This window comes from Sinohyriopsis cumingii, chromosome 5 (assembly GCF_028554795.1).
Source record: "Sinohyriopsis cumingii isolate HCF-2022 chromosome 5, ASM2855479v2, whole genome shotgun sequence".
NCBI classification, from domain to species: domain Eukaryota; kingdom Metazoa; phylum Mollusca; class Bivalvia; order Unionida; family Unionidae; genus Sinohyriopsis; species Sinohyriopsis cumingii.
The window spans coordinates 121,830,740-121,857,094 of NC_142965.1; the positions used below are offsets into that span (position 1 = coordinate 121,830,740).

General features: G+C 37.2%; 1 protein-coding gene across 1 annotated transcript; it reads left to right on the forward strand.

The window, feature by feature from the left end:
- Positions 1-374: 374 nt before the first annotated feature.
- On the forward strand, positions 375-23,498 carry LOC149800093 (toll-like receptor 2). Its single transcript, XM_089959663.1, has 2 exons — positions 375-555; positions 16,376-23,498. The coding sequence occupies exon 2, from the start codon at positions 16,413-16,415 to the stop codon at positions 18,612-18,614; it is 2,202 nt and encodes a 733-aa protein (XP_089815789.1). The 5' UTR covers positions 375-555; positions 16,376-16,412; the 3' UTR covers positions 18,615-23,498.
- The last annotated feature ends 2,857 nt before the right edge of the window (positions 23,499-26,355 follow it).

Sequence of the window (26,355 nt, forward strand, 5' to 3'; positions counted from 1 at the left end):
CGTATGGATATAGTAATATCCGATATCAAACATAATCATATTGTAAGTAATGAACACCGACTATTACCGACTAATTCTTGTTTTCACGTACACTCAACACCTCATTCACGTAAGAGTGATTTCATTTTAAAGATGCCAAAGAATATGCGTTGATGATGATTTCCTATTTGGCTGAAGAAACAAAAGACTGTTTCCGTCGCCATATATCAAGGTATTAATTAACTTCCTCATATCAACGTGCAAGGGAGTATTCAAGTCAAGCACTCTCATTCTTAAAAACAGTAAAACCGCCATGTACATTGAAATCAAATTAAGAACACAACACAATGAATGTAGGTCATGTGAATACTTAAAATATCCACTGGAGAAGGATGTTGCCTCATTTACTTTCTGTGTCCGTAAGCAACACATGTGCATTTTGATACTCCAACAAAATGAAAACTGGCTCGACCCCAATAAGGCATTATGAAACGAAATTGATGAACTGTCAACCAGTATCAGTGCATTTTATTTTTCCGACTCTACAAGACATCTTATGAATTCATCCAAAGAAAGGTTTGTGTTATGGTTCGTTTTAAAACTCATGGAAAGCTCGACTGTGTTCTAGTATGATACTGAATTGTCTAAGACGGTGCAGTTCTTTTGCTTTGTCATATGTGAACATTTACTTGAGAGGAGTTCAGAAATATAATCATTGATAACAAAAGGTAAAGTTATTTAATGGCTATTGGTAATACGAATTGGCTTAACGGGTGGGTGGGTGTGGTATAGTCAAATATCACGTGCAGTACTTACTGAGTTTAAAGTTATGTATTTATTTGAGGTAAAATAGTCAACATAACATTGTATTATACGCGCAATAGATCACTTCATTGGGATAATATTGAGCTATTGCATTGTAATTATAGTCTAGTATAAAGACTAATCAAGACCCAACGAGCGTTACATTTTTATCACATACACCGGGCCTTGCGTACAATGTACATGGCAAACTTCACGATGCCAAGCGATGGGTGCTCCATATTGGTCTTCTTACAGTCAACCCGGTCCCTTGACTGGCAGTCATATTACACGCATACCTATAACTTTATGACTTTCACTTTCCGTATTGAAAGTAACTTTATTATGGTCGGTACTGATGATATCAAAGAGAATTGCAAAACATTCCTGAAATATTTACTATAAAATGACTTATGTGTTTGTTTTTACACTTTACATTGGTTCATCACATATTTCACGGCATCTAAGTATTAATCCGCCAAAGTTTATATCGTCAGGTATTATCAGTCTTTTGACTTAAAACCCGTCTAGAGATAAAGAACAATACTTGCCATTAGCTACTTATCATAAATTAACCTTAAATGTATGCATAAGTGTGATGTCACTGCATATTAAATTCGACTGCAAGTATGAAAATTATTCTAGTTGTGGTTTGAATTTGCGCTAGTTTGTGAGGAGGCACTTCCCGCAAAACAAGAGCGTGAATCGTGAAGCGTGGAAAAGTGACACTTCGATCATACAACAGTACGCACATGACAGACGTGGGGTACCAAACTATAATTATAACCATTAGGTATGTCCATCTAGATACAATGATTATTATACATACACCTCAACCAATAATAAGCATCATGTTTTTGGAGATATTTGTTCCGACGGCATCTCTGTTCAAAGTGCAAATTCTAATTGTACATGCCAAGGTTATGAGGTCTCTCCTACGGACTCGGGAATAACTAATAAATCTGTCTTCATTCCTACAACAACTAAGAAAAATTTAAACTGTACATCCTTTGGTCTGAAAAAGAAAGGTTTGCAACTTACCAATATCAATATAAGACACATCTTACCAAAGATCGATGAACTAAGACTAACGATACAAAATGAGCCCAACCTTGCAGTAATTGGACTATGCGAAACCTTTCTAGATTGTAATGTACCTGACAGTGTTATCTCTATTAGCAACTTTTCTTTGGAAAGACGAGATCGATCACAAGGCATACGAGGAGGGATAGTCATGTACGTTTCAAATAACATACAAGAGAAAAACAGATTTTGAAAATTCTACTATCGAATCAATATGGATCGAGTTAAGTTTCCTCAATAGCAAATCACTCTATATCTGCTCAGCATACCGACCCCCAAAATCCCTCTCGTCATGGACTGACCAATTTGAACACGAGTTAGAGGCTGCTTTATCTTCCAACAATGAAGTAATTATCATGGGAGACTTTAATATTGACCTCATCTCTGATACTAACACTAAATGGCTACATATGATACAACTGCACGACCTTACACAGGTAATATATGCTCCAACAAGAGTAACAGCCTGTACTTCTACTCTGATCGACCACATCTATACTACCCATCCAACCAATCTCTACGAGATAAACGTACCATGTTTCCCTATTAGTGATCACTATCCTATATGTGCAACTCGTAAGCAACAGAGCGCAAAGAAAAACAACTTACACTCCTACATGCAATACAGATGTTTCAAAAACATTTCTGAAAATGAATTTCTCTCCGAACGATCACAAGACATTAACGCAATATATTTCCCTAACATAGACCCAGACTATGACTTGTCTAACTGGAATCACTGTTTTCTTACTATCCTAAATAAACATGCCCCCATACGCATCAGGAGAATTAAACGATCAAAACAACCAGAATGGTATACTAATGAAATTGCAGAGGCACAACGCAAACGAAACTACTACCATAAACATAAAGACTTCACAAACTATCGTTTATGGCGAAACAAAGTCAAATCAATCATTGTAAAACACAAACGCTCCTTTTTCAAAGAAGCCATCACATCAAAGTCCGATAACAGATCCACCTGGAATCACTTACGAAACCTGACTTCAACGAAACCTGCGCCTCTAGCTCCATGTGATATTATAGTCGATGGCACTAAATATACTAAAGAGCTCGATATTGCAAACCAGCTGAACCATTATTTTACTAATATCTCCCAAACGCTTGACAGGTCTAAGAATACAGAGCCTAATTTAGACAAACTTACTAAATTCGTGAATGAAAGGGTACCCGATCATGTTAGTTTCAACATTCCCTTAATAACAATAAATGACACTTTTGATATTATAAATAAACTTGACACAAACAAATCAGCTGGTCTAGATGGAATTCACCCCAAAACTCTGAAAATGTCGGCTTTATCAGTCTCAGAATCGTTGAAAGAAATAATTAACTGTAGTATCACTTCCAATAAATTCCCGGAGTCATTGAAGTTAGCAAAAGTATTCGCAATTTATAAGGGAAATGAAAAGAATGACCCATCCAACTATCGACCCATATCTGTTCTATCCGTACTTTCAAAAATTATGGAAAAACATGTCAGCAAGCATATTTTCAGATATCTTGACAAGTACCAACTCCTCCATAGATCACAATCAGGTTTTCGAAAGAATCATTCATGTCAGACTGCAATGACAAAACTTATAGACCAATGGCTACTAGCAGTAGAATCAGGTGAACTTACTGGTGCAATCTTCATTGATTTTAAAAAAGCATTCGATTTGGTTGACCATTCGGTGCTCATTAAAAAACTTTCAGCCTACAAGTTTTCTCCAAACTCATTTGCCTGGTTCACGTCGTATCTTACAAACAGACACCAGGTTTTTTGCACGAGTAAACATATATCCGAACCAAGTCACATCTTAAGTGGTGTTCCTCAAGGATCTATATTAGGGCCTCTTCTTTTTCTACTATTTATCAACGACCTAGCCTTGTATCCAGCGCACGCTAACACAGATGTTTTCGCTGACGATTCGACATTGCATTTATCTGATAAATCTCTAGACTCCATTAAAAATAAACTTCAAACTGACCTCAACAATATATCAGTTTGGTGTCATCAAAACAAAATGCATATTAACAGCTCTAAAACGAAATGTATGACAATTGGAACAAGGCAGCGTCTATCCACTAACATGGATTTACTTCTAACTCAAAATGGCTTTGACGTATCTATTGTCAAAAATCAAAAACTTCTTGGTATCTACATTGATCAACACCTCAGCTGGAATGCGCATATCGATCACTTATGTGCAATGGTAGTCAAAAGAATAACTCTATTAAAATTACTTTCAAAATTTCTACCTCCACAATCACTTGAAATTTATTTTTCGGGTTATATACTACCATTGATAGATTACGGCTGTACCATATGGGGAAACACATCAAATTATAATCTGTCCAGAATTGATAGACTCCAGAAAAGGGCAGCCCGAATAATACTGAAACTTCCTGTTGTGACTCCCTCAAATGTTTTGTTTTCACGTCTGAAATGGCTACCTATACATAAACGTATTCTTTATTTTAAAGGATTCATGACATACAAGTCTTTAAACGGTCTTTCTCCAGATTATATGTCTAACATAATTGAACTAAGATGATCAAATACTGAGCGTAATCTCCAATCGACGACAAAACAACGATCTCCAGATTCCTTGGTCGAAAACCAATCATTACAAAAGCTCATTTTCTGTATCAGCACCTACTGTATGGAATTCCTTACCAATGAAGATACGTAATACAACATCCCTTGCTTCTTTTAAATTATCATTAAAGAAATTCTTTCTAGACCAGCTGGAATGATATATTAAAAGCTCTGAATAGAAAACTTTAAAATCATATCCATAATTGATATATATTTGTATGTTTCCCAGTATAGTCACACATAGTCATTCATGTCAATAATGTACAAATGAGTGTGCGACGATATATGGTTATATACATGAACTTCTATTTTTATTATTTTATTACAAAAACTGAGGACCACATGGCAGATGGGTCAGTCATGACCAAATGTGTTATCCTCGTTAAAGATAGTTTATTATTATTATTATTATTATTAATCAAATTTTAGAAAAAGAAAATGTTAACAAAGTCACGAACTGATTAGTTATGTTATTTATACTAGCAGCTGAATATTTTACAAGATCGTACTTCTTTCAGTTCTGGTAGCTGTCATGATTGTCGCTAATCTTGAAGGTTAAACGAAGTATAGAGCAACATGTGTAATGACCTTGAATATGACAAGTATTTATGTATGTATCCATGTGCTTTTCTACATTGGATTGTACGGTGTGTCGAATACGCCACATACAGAAAACGAATTTACACTTAACTGTACAAATATGCACACATCAGTGGTGATTTAGTGACGTTTTTTATGTATCTGTGATAGCTAGCTATTTGTGTTACTTTTTATTCCAGTGGACTGGATACATTAGTTCCTATCGTTGGTCAGTGTAGTCATTTGCAAAGACATAGGTGTTTTAGAAACCAGGATACAAGGATGCAGTTTAATGCGGTTGGCAATCTATATGAAGGGAAATATTAGAACTTCTTAGATTGTGTACATTTTGTTTTGTACGCATTATTAAAATGCCAAGAATGTGTTTAGAGATTCGAGCTAAATATTCACTGATTAATGAAGTTTAGAAAACAGAATTACCAACTGTGGTACAATAGATAGTGCATCATGTACAGAAAGACACGTGGGAAGAGAATACTAATATTCCAGATTCTTAATTTTGTGGAACTTCATAATGTTTTCGATTTAAATTATGTTGTTATTCATGGTATTCAAAATCCATGTCTCCTTACCTCTAAACGGATTATTCATAAGTGTAAGTGGCATTTCATTTTCACCACATACGGACTCTATATTGCTGTACACTGCCTCAAAGTCTGTATACAAACAGCTATGGAATTGTTAATTATGGATGCGAAAGATAGTGCAGTTACACCTAAATACTGCCCCTGCTCCACTGTCTTTACATGTAGTGTCTTATTCTTATGTGTGATTTCATATGTATGCGGTAATTAGGCTGCTTTTAGACCATGTTATACAATCGCTAGTGAACGATATATAAATACGAGAAAAACGTAGGGTATGTGTCTTTATGAAAAGAAATGTTAGATTATTAGGTTATTATACTCCGTACGGCAAACACTTGATGTGTCTTGTAATTTTCAGCTTGTCAATGAAATAAGGACCTTCTGTACAACAACATATTTTATTTTTAACAAATTACAACCTCAAATTTCACATCAATATCCTTTGTAGGTAACTATTCCTTTCTCTTTTCAGTCTCAGTTTATTATTCGGCTATTGGTGTCCGTTCCAGGACAGAGACTGTTGCACAGTAAATCATGTGCAATAGGTACGAAATTTGCCAGCTTATCTGATGGTAGTTGTTCTGTAGGACATACACAGATTTAGGAACAATATATTCTTCATGTGGTTGAATTTTTCTCCGTCACCTATCCAAGCCGCCTTCAGAATTTCTTTTGACACGTTGTGTCTCGCGCCTAGGGCCGACAAGGGGGGGGGGGGCAAGGGAGCCCTGGCCCGTAAGGAGACCCGAGCCGAATAACAATTTTTAATATTATAAAAGAAAATTTTTGTTTGCTATCCAAGCCGTCTTCAGAATTTCTTTTGACACGTTGTGTCTTGAGCCTATGGCCGGCAAGGGGGGGGGGGAGGGAGCCCAGACCCCTACGGGGGCCCCAGCTGAATAACACTTTTTAATATTATAAAAGAAAAATTTTGTTTGAACAAGAACTAGCAGAGACCCGAGTGTTTCTTACCTCAGGGCCCGTGATCGCTCTCGTCTATTACTAAAGGTTGTTTACTTATTTACTTCCGATCACCAGTTCATTATATTTCCATGTTAGGCATTATTTACCGGTAGTTATTTAGTAGGTGGATGGAGTGGTTAGATTTTCAAAATGGACCTAGTAGAATAGACCCAACTCCAATCCCCCATCCCATGTCGACATTTTGAGGTTGATGTACACAAATTTCTGCAACTTCCAGTATTAATTTTGAATTGTATTTGTTTACTTTCTAGAGCAGTAAATTAATATTATTTTCACATTTGACAAACGTTCTCTGCATTTTAAATTACGAGCACGTTAACTGTAAGTGCAACCGAGGTAGGGTATGTTCTTGTTAATCTGCACCTTTGTGCAGAAAGAGACTATCACGCTTATGTGAAATCAAAATAATGGCTTCAGATCAAGGAATACCTTATGGATATAACCTTATTGCCCATAATTAACCAATATCCATATGCTATTTTTCCTGGTACAGGGAGAGTGTCCCGTGATGGAGTAAGAACGTAGGTACTTACATATAACATATCCATCCATCCATTCGTTCGTCCGTCCACCCACCCACCCATCCATCCATCCACCCACCCATTCATCCATCCATCCATTTATCTATCTATCTTTTTATCCATCCATCCATCCATCCATCTGTCTATCTATCTATCTACTCGACATAAAGCGTATGGACAGTGAGCAATGACGTAATTTCCCTTCCGAAACTGTCTGGTTTTCTCTATCAGAGAATATCAAATGTGATTTTTGTCATACTGTCGCAACAAAATATGAACAATTCACGTCCGGAACTGTGCTGAACAAATAGTTAAAATAACAATAGCCGAGTAAAATACAGAAAGTAGGGTTGTTGGTTTTCGAATCATTTTATCGCATACAGACTTTCAAGATAGCTAATTAACTTGTTTACGAGAAATTGATTAAGTTTCATAATATGAAAACCATATCTGAAGATTTCCCATGAATCATGTAAATGTACAGCGACTCTTTCATGCAAAGGAAGATCTTGTTAAACTCTGGCGGATAATTTTGAAAGGTCTCTTAATCATCATAACTCTTGTGTAACATCGTTAATCAAGTACCCCAGTTTTTCGTACATTAAATGTGGCTCTTGTCAACGAGCATGTACAAACAAATTCGAGAGTATATGACTGGAGTGAGTATGTAGAGGTTGGAATAGAAAGTAAATAATATGTAAATCAAAGTGAAGGTACATCAACACATATCTCATCCTTGGATTTTTTTGCCAGTTTTATTTCTTATTTTTGAAAATATATTTTACTCGTTATTAGACACTTTTTATGTGTTCTACGTATAGTTTCAGAAGGTCAATTAAAATAATTAGATTCCCCCTTACAATCTGAGTTTATGGATTCGGAATATATCCTGATGGATGCATATTGAACGAATATCAGTTAGGTTTCTCTTTCCATTCCTCTAACAAAAAACACACAAACGCACCCGCCCATCTCTCTCTCTCTCTCTCTCTCTTTATATATATATATATATATATATATATATATATATATATATATATATATATATATATATATACAGTGTGACCCCGCTATAACACTCGACTGCGTTATATACCGAACCGTATTATATGCAATCAAGTCAGTAAGCTGAAGAAAATGATCTCCCACCCACCCACCCACAAAAAAAAATGTGGGTTGGTGGGTAATATATGCAGGCGGTAAAATACGTGCTTCGTCGGCACAGTTACCATCTTGAATTGATGCATATTAAATGAGAAATACATCTGTAGTGAAAACAGAGAAGACATGATTCTGATCTGGAATTGTTTTACACATCGATAAATTCTGCGGGCTACTTTTGGTTCCCTGTTACTAGATCATTTGATGTGAAGTTTTATCAATATCAACGCCTTATACCTTTATGATAATAACAACAACAAGCTCCCACCCATCCACTCCTGTGATTTCCGATCAAAAAAGACAAGCCACAGCTTAAAATCGACCATAAGAAGTTAAAAAATGTAATTGCACAGACCTTCCTGCACTCCAAAACTCACCCCTTTTGCCGAAGAAAGCATATGGCAGACTTTAGAAGCCAATCTTCTGAAGTTATTGCATTTCACCTCGACAGCAGCGGTTATTAAAGGTCAGGGTCATATGTCAACCAAGGGATGTCACTAAAAATGGACACCATTTTGCTTTTGAAAGATCGAAATGTGTAGAAAGTAACAACGACGTTGCTATGACAACACGTGCCATACGCAAGCGTAATTTTCAACAAAAAAGAAAGACTATTCCTAGTTTAACCGCAATAACCATTTTATATATGTTAAAAAAATGATCATAACAATATATACATGGCATGACCCGCTATGACATTCTATCCCGTATCACTGTATAAAGAATAGATGAATCATGGCTAGGGAAGATAGGGCTATGTATTATATCACAGTTAAGAGGCCAATGAAAGAAAATGTCGATGTACATCAAAGTGATTGTTTTGTTGATTAAATCTGCTGATCTAATGTTAGAAAGGATGTAAATTGGAATTATAAGAATAGAAGGATCATGCTTCGGTATTTATCGATGTGTAAATTTTACCTAATCACTCACAAAGTTTACATAAAGTCCTTCGTACTTTATTTACTTTGTGAGTGATTAGGTAAAATTTTCACATCGACAAATACCCAACCATGATCATTTAGTCATATATATATATATATATATATATATATATATATATATATATATATATATATATATATATATTGGCATCCGTCCGTTTTCGGAAAACGACGGTGTAGCTTCAGGTTAGGTGTCCTATCTGCACCTTCGCGACTGGCTGATGAGTCTGACCCTAGAGTGACAACACTTGCTGCAGGTGATCGTCGATGCTTGTTGAGGCTGTTGTTTTTTAGCCTTCTTCCTGGCTCTCTCTGTAGCGAGGTTTGTGTTTCCTGCCATCTCGGCTTTCTGAACGCCCCGTCTGACAGCAAAGCGTCAGGTGGAGAGGTCGTCAGCACAATTTTTCCAGTCGTTGACATTTGATGTTAGCCGTCTTCATTTCCTTCTTGCAGTCATCTTTGTAACACAAACGTGTCTGTCCAGTCAGTAGTGTGCCCTCAGCTAGCACGCCTTATAGCAGGTTCTTGGGAATGCGCCTGGGTCTATTTTCTTGACGTGGCCGAGTCAACGAAGGCGCCTCTCGCTAAGAACGGAGAACATGCTGTTCATGTTGCCGCGTTCTAGAATTTCTGTGTTTGTCCTACAACTGGATGTGCATAATGCGTTTCATGCAACTCAGGTGGAAGCTGTTGAGTTTCCTCTCGTGGTTCGCATAAGTGGTCGACACCTTGCTGCTGTAAAGGAGTGTGCTAAGCACGCAGGCCTGGCAGACACGCAATTTGGTCTTCTCAGTGAGATTGGGGTTGTCACAGACCCTCTGGTTTAGTCTGGCCATAACTACTGATGACTTGGCTATCCTACCGTTCACCTCAGCATCAATGGAGAGATAGAGAGCTGGAGATGGTGGACCCGAGGTATGTGAAGTTCTCAACAACTTCCAGGTTTTACCCGTCGATGGCGATGATAGGAGGGGAGTATGCGTCTTGCACCATGACGTTCGTTTTCTTCAGACTGATGGACAGTCCAAGCTTCTTACAGGCGTGAAAGAGGTGACATACCAGCTGCTTTAGCTCATCTTCCGTGTGTTATGTCAAAGCTGAGAACTGAAATTCACGGATGAGAACCTCTATGAATTTAGTCTTAGCACAAAGAATGCGATGTTGAACAGCTTGCCGTCAGCCCTAATGTGGATGCACATTCCCTCTCTGCAGTCCTTGAAGGCGTACTGAAGGAGCATGGAGAAGAAGATGGCAAAAATCGTCGGTGCAAGGACGCATCCACTCCGCTGCTGATTGGGAAGGCCTTCGATTTTGCGCCATTGAAATGACACTGTACTGAGCATGATCTCGTGGAACGGCGTGACAAGAGCGCTCGGTCGGTGGGGGGGGGGGGGGGGGCGGGCAACCAATCTTCTGTAGAAGCCTGACGAGTCCGCTCCGACTTCCAGGTCAAACGCCTTCGTCATGTCTATGAAGGTGATGTAGAGGGGCATCGCCTTCTGAGGACACTTTTCTTGCAGCTGACGTAGTGAGAAGAATATGTCTACAGATGGCCGGCCGGCTCGGAAGCCATACAGCACTGGGACTACTCTGGGTAGACGTTGCAGGCTAGGGTCTGCATGCGCACCATGGCAACACGGGAGAAAGTCTTTCCGACGATGTCGACGGGGGAATTGCCCCGGTAATTGGCGCAGTCGCTACGGTCTCCTTCGTTCTTGTACAAGGTGAAGATGTTAGCGTCCTGCATGTCCTGAGTGATGTATGCCTGTTCCCAACAGAGGCAAAGATGTACGTGCGTGGGTCTAGAGCAGTGCTGATTTCCCGCTCTTGAGGACTTCAGGCGAGATGTCGTCGCCCCTTGGAGCCTTCACACAAGCGAGGCAATCATTGGCTTTTCCGAGCTCCTCCAGTGTGGTCGGTATGTCTATTTCCTCCATGACTGACAGATCTGGGATGGCGTCCAGGGCAGTGTTGGAGAAGAACGTTCCGAACATTTCCTAAGCATTTTCTTCTGGTGCTTGGACAAAGTTATGGCTCATTTCAAGACATTCAAACTACATTCAACACGATATCGATGATTTCCTTAGAGGAAGTTTGAATGAACTATTTCGTCAAATGAGAATGCAGTCCCTTCCTTTTTCCATTTTTGTGTGAAAAGTGATGAGCACTGTTGGAAGGGTAACATCTTTTCTTCCGGGGTTAAATTCACTGAAGCCAGGCACACGTCTATTTACACTGGAATTCGTCTCCACTGACTGTCGGTGCAGTCGTGTCCGCTACACGATGTGCATCACTCGACATTGAGGGGTTTGCAACGGGCTAAATCGGGACAGCTATTGTTTGGGTATATCCAGTAAACTTAGCATCATTCCCGATCTCTCTTGGACTTTGATCTTAGGGGAGTGTACGTTTTTATCTGGATCCTCTATCGTAAAAAGAAGATTGTGTCGCCACTTCAGCAGCTCCTGTTGAAACAGGTAACCAATTTTCATTAAATTGGGAAAGATGCGTCTTAAATCAAGTTTGGCTAGCATCACGAGCAAATGCGACACGCTCACTGAGGGACGTGGTTTGGTGGAGTATGGTTTTGTCTCAGCATCAGTGTCTCTCGTTCTAGTAGAAGCTGTTTCCTTCCTCTTGGGACTTGTCGTTTTCTTTCGGAGGTTGTGTCTTTGTCGTGCTACCCTTCTTCTTTGGATGTCGTTGGGGAGAGGATTTTTTCTTACTTACTGCATGATATTAGGGTCCCATTTTGAGAGGGGACGAATGATAACACCTCTCAGAGAGTCAATGACTCCAGGTTTCAAAATGATTTTCTTTTGGTTTGAGTATCTATTCTGGGATCTGACATTTGTTTGGAAGAGTACCGATTCTGAGATCTGCCAATTGTGACAAGGCCACTTTATGTTTGTCAGAAAAGCGTTTGGTTTGATGGGGGATATGAATGATACCTTAAAGTAATTGACGTGCATTTACCGTAGACCATTTTAAGATTTCTCTGAGACTGGCTTCTAACACAGGCATGCACTAGTGGGGTTTTTCTTACAGGGCGCGAATCAATTTGGCTGGACATGAGATTGAAAGAATGTTGGCAACTGTGAGAAAGACAAAAGTGTAGGAGTTTTTATAGATTATTCGTGCCAATGGTGACGTGTAAATTGCGCCGGTTCTGAAACTGATGGGTACGAAATCGCAAAGAATCGATTGTAGTGAGTTTTACATTAAAAGGTAACAGGTGTGAAGTGTTTGAGTGGTATTGTCGTGCGCGTAAGTTAGCCAATGAGTTCCTAACTGTTTGGAAAACACTCGCACTTTAGATTTAGATTGAGCCCATGTATTCTACATTTTTAAAACAAATTTTGGGTAATGCAAATGATACTGGCATTACGATGATACCATTTACGTGTAAACTGGAGCTTAATTTCTTCGTTGTCTACAAATTCGGTTTTGCCTGAACCAGCAGTTAACGCATTAAAGGGATAACGAATATACAGTGCCTCCCAACGTGGACGATCTAACGTTTCATCAATGACTTTAAAAGGAAATGAAGAGGTAGAGGAGGAAGATGTAATTATAGCGAAAATGTTGCAAATTCTGAAAATGACATAGACAACACAAGAGACTTTATACTTTCAGGACACGTTTATTCCGTGCTTAAAATTCAACTTTGCATCAAACACAAAAATATCCAAGAGCAAAATAACTATGAACATCAGTAAGCTACAAACGAAGATGACCAAAGCGGAATGCAAATAAGTAAATGTACATCATTTTCCATTCATATGTACCCTATAATTTTAATGGACACGCGGCGTCAATTTTCGTTGAGCATCTACAACAGGAACACTCTCTAATATTTCTTCCCAAAACGGAATTTAATTTGTGTCGATGTCGACGATGGTTATGCTGTCCCGATTCTGGTCTGGTTATGCGTCGGGTTCATCTGCCACTGTTGCTGACACCAGTTTAAATGTCACATTGTTCAGTTTAGGTTTTAAGTCAATTCCAATTCCTTTTCTTGCATAAGTTACACAAATATTTGGTATAGTCAGTACCTTCTTGCGTCCAAGCATCGAAGTCAGCACTTTCTTTTCTAGTCAGTACATCTCTCCAATGTTCGTTTAACCAACAAGCTATACACATATCTTCGTAAGCATCAAATTAGTATCAGAGGTATAGAAATATCGATATGAAAGCGCAACGCTTTTTACAGGATTGGTCTCTCGTGCACATTTAAGTCGGGGCTGAAACATGATACGTTTGCATGCACTGTTTATAAATATAAATTATAACAGGTCATGATGTCTTTGCAGGAAATGTTTGTAAATAGCCCAAAAGGAATGTAATGGTAAACGAAATCCCAGAAATGTAGTCACACACACACACACACACACACACACACACACACACACACCACATAGTGTTCGAAATTCAAGGGAAATAGTACTTGTTTTTAAAATTTTGCAAATCCTCACTTTCTTCATTTTCCTTGCGTGTATTTCATGACACAAATGTTCTAGTCACAAATCGATCTTTTACTCTTAAAGGTCCGATCTAAACGTCATCATTATTAGTCTTCTCCTGCAATTCTATTGGCAATCATCGAATATTAATTTTCAAATTTGGCTTAAATACTAGACTCCACTTAGTAAATAATGCTGTCCAACTTTTCACTCTGAGCCAATCTCGTTTTTTAAACAACATGGAATGCAAAATGTGCGATGACACTTATATCATTTGCCTCTCACCAAAGGAAGGTAGTGACAGTGTGGAGAACATAGAGCATGTTACAGGTAAGCCGAGACTTTCTGTTCTCAGTCGTGAAGCAACACACAGAAACTGAAACAACTTACTTTATCTAGCTCTGGCTAATTGTTCTGGTATAGGTCCTCCAAGATAGTTATGCCACTTCCCCTTGAAGGTTTAGAATCTATTTTCAAAGTCGCAGTAACCAGGCAAAACCACCGGTAACGTGTGTTCTGCTTTTACGTGTGCATTTTAATGAGGTGGTGGTGATATTTCAAGTTGTCTGCACAAGCATGGATGAGATCCATAGGATGGTAGACGCACAGTATCACGTAGAATAAGAAATCTAGTAACGAGACAAGGAGGACGTATTGAGTGGCATCCATTTTGTATCCATACAGTGGTGCACGCACACTTTCTATTGTGGTAGTTGTAGAGACGTCACCATGACGTGCTACATCAATGATGACACAGGGTACGGCATTGATGCGATCGCAATGCACAGCATCGCACTCGAGTTTATCACTGAACTCGAACCCCTCGTTCGCGAGTTTCTGTATGGAATGATTCGTCTTTCTCGATCGGCGTTTGTCCTCGTAATGAAGTGTCGGTCTTGGAAGTCTTCCTTTTCTTTTTACCGGGCAATATTGCGTTTCCATACGGTAAGTTGAAATGGTTTGGAAGTCACGCACGCTTCCGGTAGACGATTTGAGACATAGTTTCCAAAGGCGAAAACCACATAATTGTGCTCGGCTCTCTGATGTACACGCTAAAGAGTTGATTGTTTCCAGATTGTAGAGCTTCTTTCAGAATTAAAATTGGCCATTTTGCTAGTTGAATAGTTCAGCGTCAGTCCTCTGAGTTTTCAGCAGGTATGCAGTTCATTCTGTGGGTCTGGGTATTCGTAGCAGTAATTATTGGGACCTCCACAAGCAGTATACAAAATCTTCTTCGTTCGTCCATGTTCCTAAATGGTCTTCGATCTCTGGGTGAGAATAATGATGGTGATCAATGTAAACGCAACTGTTCGTGTCACAGCGCAGAACACAATCTCCTAACAAGGATAAGGCTTCGTACAAGTTTAAGCGTCACGTAGGCAGCAATGATGGCATTTGCAAATTCGTCGGAAAACACAAACTCTGCATCTTCTTTGTAATTCACCACAATCAAATCTTATCCAACTACGTCCACTGTATCTTATATTTTCCTTTGTCGTAAATCATGTCGTAATAGCAGTAGGGATTTGCGAAGTACTTCGTCTTGAGTAAAGACGGTCCTTGTGCAATTTTACTCCATAAGAAATTCATCATGGTTTTGGCAAGCGAGCGTATTCCTTCGATTTTTTCAAGACGTAGTCTAAAGTGATGCCTTATTTGGAAAGACACTCCTTGAATTTGTATTGGTCATCGGGAGTCTGATTGCAGGAAGGATTGCCGCAGGCTTCTTGTTTGGGTTTCAAAAAGATATTAACGTAGCCCGAAAAGATGCCCTACTGTGTGTCCTTTTGTTACAATGATGTGCAAACACACGTACAGGTACTAGATTTTTTCTCCTTTTTCCTCTTCTGCATTGCAAAGAAAGCATGTGGCATTCGTGAGACCTCCATGTAAACTGTCGAGTGGGTCTAGTTATATGTTAATTTTTCTTCAGATTATTTGGATTCTAAAAAATTATTTCGTTTCTCTGGAAATATTTTTGTGCTCATACAGAATTCTTGAACAAAAACACTTCTTAAAAAATTTATTTGGATTACCGAAACAGAAGGTTTATTTAAAGTGTTTCTACAAGGAACTGAAAACAACAACATTGTACATTATAGAGCATACGCCATCGCCTTCCATCTTGGATTCTTCGTCGGGACTCGAACTTGAAATCATTAGAACATTTCATTATTAGGACTTCTAAAATTTAATTCGTGGAATGATCTTGGATTATTTTTGGATTTGGTTCTTAAAACCGCAAGTTTTTATTTTTTCATTTTTAACAGAGTTTTTCCAGGGAAAAAATTATTTTTTTCTTTCAAAACTTGTTGTTTTCACTCTTTGTTTTGGTACTGTTTATTCGAGCATAAACACGTAACATACGAACTCTAAAATACAATGCATACAAAAATGCCTGTAAGCAGTTAGCAAAATGACTTGGGCGCGCAAAGGTCTTTGCACGAGCATTGTACAAATTTATGAAAAGTACAATTATGTGTATAGGACAGAAACTATCACCGTAAATAAAATGTTACTTCTAGAAAGTCTTGAAAACTCTATAGAAATTAAATAAAATATTTTACTGAATATTGCATTACAGCTTGATGACTGGACGAAATTTTCCAATATACATTTTGAAAGTTTTTCTTTTTTTTTTTTCTAGACGAAGGTCTAACAAGCAGTAGAAGAGGGACCAAAGAATGTACCTTCTGGTATCTTTTGTTGCCACTATGATTCTCATTTTCGACAAAGAGAGTGAAACCGTCAAGGTCAGTCCTCTCCAAAGTAATTGCAAAGCCGTGGAGTGTCCAAGACACTGCAACTGCACGAAAGAAAGCATCCACTGTCATGATCGAAATCTAACATATATTCCACGCATTCCCTGTGGCATAAAACGTTTACACCTTTCTTACAGTAACGTTAGAACACTGAGCATGAATGAAATCAGCAATCTTACCTGTTCTTTTCAGACTTTATCATACATGAGCCTGAGGGACTGCAAAACTGAGCAGCTAGAGGAGGATGTATTTACTAATATGACACAACTGAAAGTTCTAGATCTGAGTGTCAACGAAATTTTCATACACATGAAGGAAAACCTCAGATCAATTCAAAGAGCCCTCGGCAGTCTTAACAGAGCTCCACTTCAAACACTAAAGTTAGACCGTCTTTGGATAGGGAATAAGGTGCAGGAAATCTTTAAATACTTCGAAGGTAGACACGTTACCTATCTCAGCATGCAAATAAACCAAATAATGTCATTCCAAGACAAAATTTTAGAAAATTTCACGCAACTCGTCCATCTTAATTTGCACCATAATTGGATCCATACGATTGACCTTAGTTCAGGTATTCCGACTTTAGAGTGGTTCGACCTTTCCCACAACCAGTTTAATATCTTTCCTCCAAACTTCTGTGATAACGAAACTGGAACATCGCGTTACAACAATCTAAAGAAACTTGATTTGTCCTGGAATCAAATAATTGTTCCTTATTCCACCAACTGGAACTGCCTTAAAACGCTTGAAACCTTCAAACTGGGTAGAAACGACATGGAAGAGATTAAAATGTACACTTTTACAAGCTTGACTTCCTTGAAATATTTAACCTTGAGTAAAATGTATTTCTCTTTGCGGAAAATAGGAAACAAAGCACTCAAAAGCGATTCACTGCAGCACTTGGATCTAAGTAGAAATGGGCTGAACTTCGAAGACCATAAGGAAGTCGACAATGATATTTTCGATTATTTACCTAACTTAACGTTATTAGATGTGTCTGATAATGAATTCGGTAAAGTTGGCGCCCAAAAACTAACTAAGTTATCCCGCTTGGAGACGTTGATTATGAAACATGTTGATCTCAGTCAATTACCAGACGACTTTCTTGGAAACTTTCCTAATCTGAAGCATTTGAATTTATACAGAAATAAGATTGAACATTTTACAATCAATGCTTTTCAGAACCTCACAAAATTAACATTTTTAAATCTATCTGACAATCTCATCAGCAATTTCCCAGTACCGCCTTTCCCTCCAGCCACACTTAAGAGCCTGAAAAGGTTTGACTTTGCTTACAACTATTTTCAATGTGACTGTGAGATAGTCAAGTTGCGGAAATGGATAAACGATTTGCTAAGCGACCCGGACAAGCAGAATCTGTTATCTCGATATCCTGATGGCTATCGGTGTTACAAGCCTCAGTCGCTCTATCATGTGCTTTTGAAAGACGCTGAACCAAACAATTGTAAAATTGATCAACTTGTACTAAGCGTTGTCTGTTCTGCCATTATTTGTTTGGTTTTCACAGTGGTCCTTGTTGTAGCCTTCGTCTACAGATGGGAAATCAAATTGCTTCTTCACAAGATGCGTCAAAAAAGGCACGATGGATACCATCCACTAACATACATCTTCGAATACGACACGTACGTGGCTTATGCTGAAAAAGATAGTGCTTGGGTCATCCACGACCTTTTAAAAGAATTGGAAGAAGGTAAATACAATGTTTACATCAGAGATCGCTCTTCTGTCCCGGGCGTAGCAAGATGTGATGAGATCGTTGATAACATCTATAAAAGCAACACAGTCATCCTTGTCTTGTCCAAGAACTTTATGGCATGCCAATGGTGTAACTACCAATTAAATGTAGCCCAAGCTCGAGCCGTCAACTTAGGTCCACGATTCTTGATTCCGGTCCTCTTGGAAGGCATATGCATCAATCATATGAAGACATCCTCGCAGCATCTTTTCAGGACCTCAAAACCTATTGAGTGGGCACGACGGAGCACAAAGAACAAGCTTTTTTGGTCTGAACTAAAGACTGCACTAGATGCAGAAATAATCCAGGAATTCGAAGAGTCAATTTATCAGCCCTTTTGCATCGGATACGGTTCTATAAACACATAAGAAACGGGGATCTCTTAGAATGAACTTCTTGGCTTGGATTCTAGCCCCCTTTTCACTTTATCTCTGAAGACACAAATAACTGCCTTCAGACTGATAATTCTAAGACTGAACATCATACATTGAGTCTCTGATTGTCATTTAAAGATATCACTTGTATGCAGAAGCCAAATGTAAAATCTTCCAATGCCTACTTGCCGCATGCACTCTTTGAAAACTTATTTCAGTGAAAACATGTTTGTGTCTGGTCTCAGTATAAAATATTTCATTTCTTGCTTACCCATCCTAAGCTGTGTTATAAGTTTTGAGAATTGGTTGGAATCAGAGGGTCTTTTTAGCCAATAACATGTCACGATATATTTGTACAATCTTACGGAATCTAAATTGAAAGCTTCAACATGAGCCAATGTTTTTCTTCAGCTGGCTCCTGGCAGGAGCTGCAACGATTGATTGAGAGTGGTTTGTTTCACGAAACGTTTGTTTCATTCATATTTTTGGACTAAATAATCTGGTTTAACTCTGATGTTCACTACCTATTTCTGTAATTGCAAATTATTTCGACCACAGCAAATATTGCATAAAATTATTTCCACGTCCATTTAGAAATACGTCACATATATTAATATAGGCTTTGTATCAGCTTCGTAAACATTTCTTTTGCAATGTTAATGATCGGATCTCAGCAACAGCAGAATTAAACTTTACTTTCTAAAAGGATTGTTTTAATAAAATTATATGTTGATACCGAGATCCGATCTCTTATCAATCTTTAGAAACATTCCAAATATTCAATAGATTATTAGGCTTAAGAAGATTTCGTTCGAAAACATCAACATTTAAGTGTTTAGTGTTTATTATATTTTCGTTAAGTGTAATCAACCATCTTGAATTTGGGTGTTCGGTAGGATAACTAATGAAGAGATGGTGCCTCTGAACAATTTTATTTTGTTCTCTTGTTTATTCTTTTCCTATATATGTAGCCAATTACTTTATATATGAGCATTACACTTTTTCAGGGTAAGATGCCTTTTTCAGTAAGGTCTTGGTGTCCACAATTTTAGACTCAGTTGATTATATATTTGTTACAAGCTGACAGCTGGTCCTTTACGAGTCATTCAAAATAAATTTCTAAAACGTCATGCTCAGACACAATAAGTCTTGAAATTACTAATGAAGAAATTGATAATAATATATTGTACCTCTTAATTTAATTTTGTTTTGGTCGTATTTGCTTGAAATTCAAAGAAGTTATTGAATTATTGAAAACTATATATAATTATTAGTAAAAGGATCTATCATTTTTCTTACGGGGAGCATTTGGAGCTCAGCTGGTAGAACCTTTGGCTCGTAATCCAACAGTCACGTAATCGGATAAGGCACTTAGTTGCCATGTCTTCTGAAAGGCATAGCCAATAACGTGTTAAATTTGTAGTCAAGGTCAATCGTCTAACTGCCAATCATTCTCCAATATTGAACATATAATCTAGCACAAATATACAGCATATTAGTATGACCGTTATTAATCACAGGATGCAAGTTTTGCATTCATTTTATTTTATTTTATTTTTGTTCAATAATCTGATGATATAATTGGCCAGTGGTCAATGACAGTAGCCGATATGTTAGTTTTTGTGGTCCCATAAATAATGGAAATAATCACATATGCACTGCGTGTTTATTTTTTTTAACCTATGACACCATTAAACAATATATTCAGGTTCATACCATTGACATTGCTAATTATTTGCAACTAATTGTTCGTAAAATTATCAACCCTCCCCAGAAACAAAATACATTAGATTGTACATACTAGCTACAGAGACGAAGACCATTGTCAATAGGTCAGTTGCCTTATGAATGTTTCTCGTATTGATTTCAATTGATTTTAGTTGATTTTAATGCGCTCTCGTGTGTGTGTGTGTGTGTGTGTTGATAGTTTCTGTTAAATATGTTATTTATTACGACTACATTGGGTTTTTTCTTCGCCGGAATAGCTTTCAACAGAATGTATCATTAGTTTTAGCCAAACTCATGAATATCCAAGTTACACGTTTATGGGTCAAAGTTCCCTGCAAATGACCACTGGTTTCCAGTTTACTGATAATAAAGAACTACTGTGGTAAGCTAGTTGTTCTAAGTAATCTGTAACCCTTTGCCAAATATGACCATCCTTATATATACTGACCTTACTCTAAAGATCAGTGTATTAAAAGGTTAGTTACTGAAATGTTCCATTATTCGCAACTACGCATTAATAGACGGGTACCAGACCTCGCTACCCGGATCCAGGCCGAATTTTGTACTATCAGGAAGTAACTGTCTTGACCGGATTTTAAAATTACCCCTTAACTTGCCGGGTCGGCCCACTCCCCTGGCAGTAATATAACATGACCGAAACACAAAACCGTTATTTTAACGTTGAAAAAAATGGTAGTGAGAGACTGGATAACGGACAAAACGGGAGGGGAGAAGTCCGACCTGGTAAAACCAAACAAGTCGCATGCTCAGCAAAATTTTCCTACCCGTCCATCCCTACCTGTTATCAAAAGTTGTTGTGTTTCCTATTAGAGTGCTTCGTGGGATAAGTTGCTAGTAATACAAGTTTTGGTCTAAGGCGATAAATTCCATCCATCTGAAGCTTTGAATATTGGTATCAACAGCTTTTACATTGCAGCTAATATTTCATTTTGGATACAGGTTTAAATATGCAGATATATTACACAATAGTTGAACCTGATACGAAAGATTTCCGTGTGAAAATGTATAACACGATAGTTAGGGTTGACAAGAAAGATTTTGCACGTGTAAATGAATTACACAACATCTAGGTTTCATACGACATATTTACGTGTGTAAATGTATTAAACAATAACTATGCTTGACAAGACAGATTTACATGTGTAAATGTATTACACAATAGCTAGTCTAGACAAGATAGATTTATATCTGTAAATATATTACACATTAGTTAAGAGTTGACAAGACAGATTTACATGTGTAAATGTATTACACAATATCTAGCCTTGACAGATTTACATGTGTAAATATATTGCACATTAGTTAAGAGTTGACAAGACAGATTTATATGTTTAAATGTATTACACAATATCTAGCCTTGACAAGACATATTTACATGTGTAAATATATTGCACATTAGTTAAAAGTTGACAAGACAGATTTACATGTGCAAATGTATTACACAATATCTAGCCTTGACAAGACAGATTTACATGTGTAAATGTATTACACAAGTTTAGAGTTGGCAAGATTTACAGATGTAACTGAATTACACAATAACTATGCTTGACAAGACAGATTTACAGATTTACATGTGTAATGTATTACACAATAGTTAGAGTTGACAAGACAGATTTACAGATGTAACTGAATTACACAATAACTATGCTTGACAAGACAGATTTACGTGTATAAACGTATTACATAATAGCTAGGCTTAACAAGACAGATTTACATGTGTAAAATGTATTACGCAATATTTAGGGTTGATACTAGTGCTCATTATAGACCTGCAAAATACGCACCATTGCAATAGTTCAAGCACTTCCCTGCTGAAAACGAATATGTCATCGTTCATATTGCATTTCAAACGGTATTGTATGGAATTTGAAAGTTAACAGCCCAGCTCTTTCCCTTGTACTGCACACATTTTAAATTATTGTGTTAAGTGACATGCCTTACGTACAAGGAATTCTAAACGTTATATTATTTTAAAATCGCATTCACCCCGATGTTTTAAATAGTTGAATATTGTCAACAAACATTTCAAACAATTGGCGACATGTCTAGATTGTTACTTTCAGGAAGTGACGAAAAAACCCGGGCAGAAAAATACAGAAGGAAGTAAGTTTTTCTGTATGAACACAATGTATACTATGTGTCATTAAGCGAAACAATAAATCAAGTGCATTACCGATACATTTATGACTAAGTGAATTTTACATTGTTCTAGATATGAACGTCGATTATTTGTGTTGCTTGTGTTCGGTTTTCCTTTGTACTTTTTGTTCTTGAGTGTTTTGTGGAGAAACATGCTTGTTTGCATTTTGTTGTTGTTGTCTCTTTTTTTATCGGGCTGTATAGATTGTTCATTTTCAGACATTTTATTTTTAAGTATTCGTCACCGACCAGGCATAATAAATAAGTTGAGCTTAGAGAGCTACAAAAAATTGAAGAGCATTTGAACACTGGGTCAAATTTAGATACACAGTAATAGCTTTGTTGTACAGGTAATTCGTGTCGAGGTCATAATTCATTACCATAAGTTGTGCTTTGTTGAGAAAGTGTTTTTCGTCAAATGCTGTTTGGTGAGCAAAGATACTAGGATACCTCTGACTTAGAGAAATTGATTGGAAATCAATATTTGATTGGTTATTGATGCTATAATTAGTCTAGATGTACATGACAATACAAGAAAACTGTTTTCTCCAAACGTGAATTGTATGTTGTTATTTTGTTTGTATTGCAGTTCTATTATTCCTATGCACTATTTGTAACTTGTGAAACCTGTTCAAACTCCGAGTTTTCATTTGATGTGTTTATAAAATCAAACCAATATTCGCTCTTGCCTAATGAAGTAGCATTCTACTTTTATTCCTAGCCTAATGAAGTGCCATTCTGCTTTCGTTTCTGGCTCATTGAAGTAGCATTCTATTTTCGTTTCTTGCCTCTTGAAATGACATTGTACTTTCGTTTCTGGCCTCCTCAAATGACATTGTACTTTCGTTTCTAACCTAAAGTAGTAGCATTCTGCTTTTATTTCTGGCCTCTTGAAACGACATTTTACTTTTGTTCTAGCTTAATTAAGTATCAACTGTAATTTTGTTCTTCAGATTTGATACTAAAACAAATGAAGTGTTGATGAACGTCTTTGCTTTTCTTTGTTGTTATTTCTTTTTTACATGTCACTGAAGTGAATATTCAATTCCCAAACAATTGAATTCTTTGCTTTGTTTTCAAATACTCACTTGTAATTTCTCTTTATTCTTTATTTAATTATATTTTTCTTAAAACAAATAATTAAAATGAAGACTTTATATATGGTTATAAGATATGCTTTAATTAAAAACTAATCACATATATCAATATTTCTCAGTACAAATATAAAGTAAGTCATTAGTTGCAATCATTGGACAAATGTTGTTAGAGCTCTTTAAGACTGAGATGGTTCATAGGCTATTGCTTGAAATGAAAAAGCAAAGGAATGATTTTCAAATGGTAATTTTTACCATTTTGTGATTGCAGTCTTAGTAAGAACTGATGGTGTTATTTTGTATTGTACAAACTTTGAACTTTATCATTGGATTATACATCGGTGAAATATCCTGGATTTGTAAACTTAATTTTGTTTCAAGATTTAAATATTTACCTACCAAATTGTTTATCTTCCCAATTAACAGCGTATAACTCCGTGTATATAGCAGGGTATGTCAAACATGCCTTACCAGCATATATAAACACCACCAGTGTAAGAGAAAGAAAGAAAACTAGTGTCCTGCACAAGGTGGCACACACTGTGCCTCTATCAGTGAGTTTTGTATCATTCAGGTACCGAACGTAGTCATTAACTAGACAATAAAATAATGAGTTTTATTAACCTATTCACAAATGCACTAAAATTAAAAATAATGTTAAAGATTGATTAAGAGAAATATCGAATAGTATCTCTCACCATGTCGCATAAGTAAAGAGAACCCATGCCTGAAAAGAGATCCAAAAAATGCTAGCTATATCAAGCTTTGAATTTTGTTAGTTTTGACCTAAGAATGTTTCCAGTCTTAAAACTGGAACAACCCTGAAAGATATCAGTATCTTTCAGTACTGAATATTAACGATAAATATTGGCATATTGTACTGCCTTCACTGTTGTTATACCTCTTTATTCATGCACCATCAGTTCATAAAAATAATGATTAAATTTTTCCATTTAAATTTATTTGCACTTAACATTATCAAAAGGAAAAGAGATAAAGTTAGCATTTGTAGTAATTTATTTTTTTAAGTATACTGTAACATTGTTGTTGTTGTTGTAGGATTTAACGCCATTTATCAGCACACGATAGGCTATACATGGCGGACAGTATTAATGGTGGAGGAAGAACCCGGGAAAACCCCGATAAGAACCACTGACCCACGAGAAGATACTGGCAAGCTTTCTCACATACCCACATTAGCCGAATCCCAGACTCGAACCCAAACAGACAGAGGTGAGATGGCAGTGATCCGTAACGGAGAGCGCTTTAGACCACTCGGCCACTCGGAGCCCCTGTAATATTGTTACCTATAATTATTTGGAAACCCCAAATACATAAATGGTATTTTTGTTCTCTCTGCCAAGACATGAGACCATTTAAGCCACCCTCCTTGCATGCTGTTATGTATATTTAATGTGCATCTTTGTTAGTTATTTTTTATTTGTTTTATTTCATGACATGGCATTGTAATGTAACATTGTGTGTCGGACTTAACAAAGTGGTATTTGACAACAGCGTTGGAACGTGGGAGTAAAGTTGTGTTTTGCTATTATATCGGCTTGATATTAACATATTGCTTGTTTCATTGCTTTGGTGGGGGAGGGGGTTGACACCATCTGTATTGTCTGATGGCACGGCAACATTTGTTAATTCTACACTCTTCAAGTCAACACCTGCTGTGCTAACTTCAAATTAACATTGCTCAAAATTCTAAATCCCTCTGGTGCCTGGATAATTATTATGCCACCCCAAATGTTTTTTTGTACAAACTTTCGCCATGTTTCTTATCCAAAAGTAAAACAGTGATTTGCTCCAGCTAGAACTTATGAAATTCGAACGTTACTTCTGGTTGCAACTGGATTAATGACAAACGTCGCTGCAAGGATTTACTTTTGTATCTGACTATTTTATTTTGGCCAGTGCTTGTTACAGTCACTAAGACTTTACTTTTATTGTTGCTCATTTCTAACGGAACTTTTGATGTCATGATAGAACCTATAATGAAAAATAATTTCTTCCAGATTCCACCCAGGCATCTGAAGCCTTGTAGGAGAGTAGCTTCCATCTGCCAGCATATGCAATGATCATCTATAGTAGGTCTGTAGCAAAATGACACTGCAGTACCATTATTTAATTCTTCATTGACAACTAAAATCCACAGGCTCTTTCGAGGCTTTGACAATGAAATTTAACATAAATACATTTCTTAAGTGTCTCTTCTGTATCGGAAGCCGTCACGAACTTTTCGTGCGCCCGTGCGAAATAAGTAGCCTGCGTTAGCAAAACTTTCGGTTCACGCGCCTGTTAAGATCTGCAGGAGAGACTGTAGACTTTCTATAGCTTAACATTCTTAACTATCAGTAGGAATGTTCGGACGCATGTTCGTATTATTTTATCTCAACCATCCTGTCAATGAAAATAACGCTTTTAGTTATGTGATCAAATCAGTACGTTGCAGACGAAATTGAAACTGTTGTTAAGTTGCCATTTGTATATAAGGTTATAAATACATTAACAAAAAGGGATTGTCTGTATCCAAATTAGGACTAAATGCACATGCTTAACAGCATTCCCACTAGCAGTTAACAATATTGAGCCATAGAGGCATATAACGTATATCGTTCATTATATAAGTATACGCTGTTAAGGCCTAAAGGCCTAAAGGCCTTAACAGTGTTAACAAATTTAGCCCTGAAGGCGTTAATGATGTAGGGTTCGGGTGAGCAATCAAGCCATCAAAATTGGCATAACAG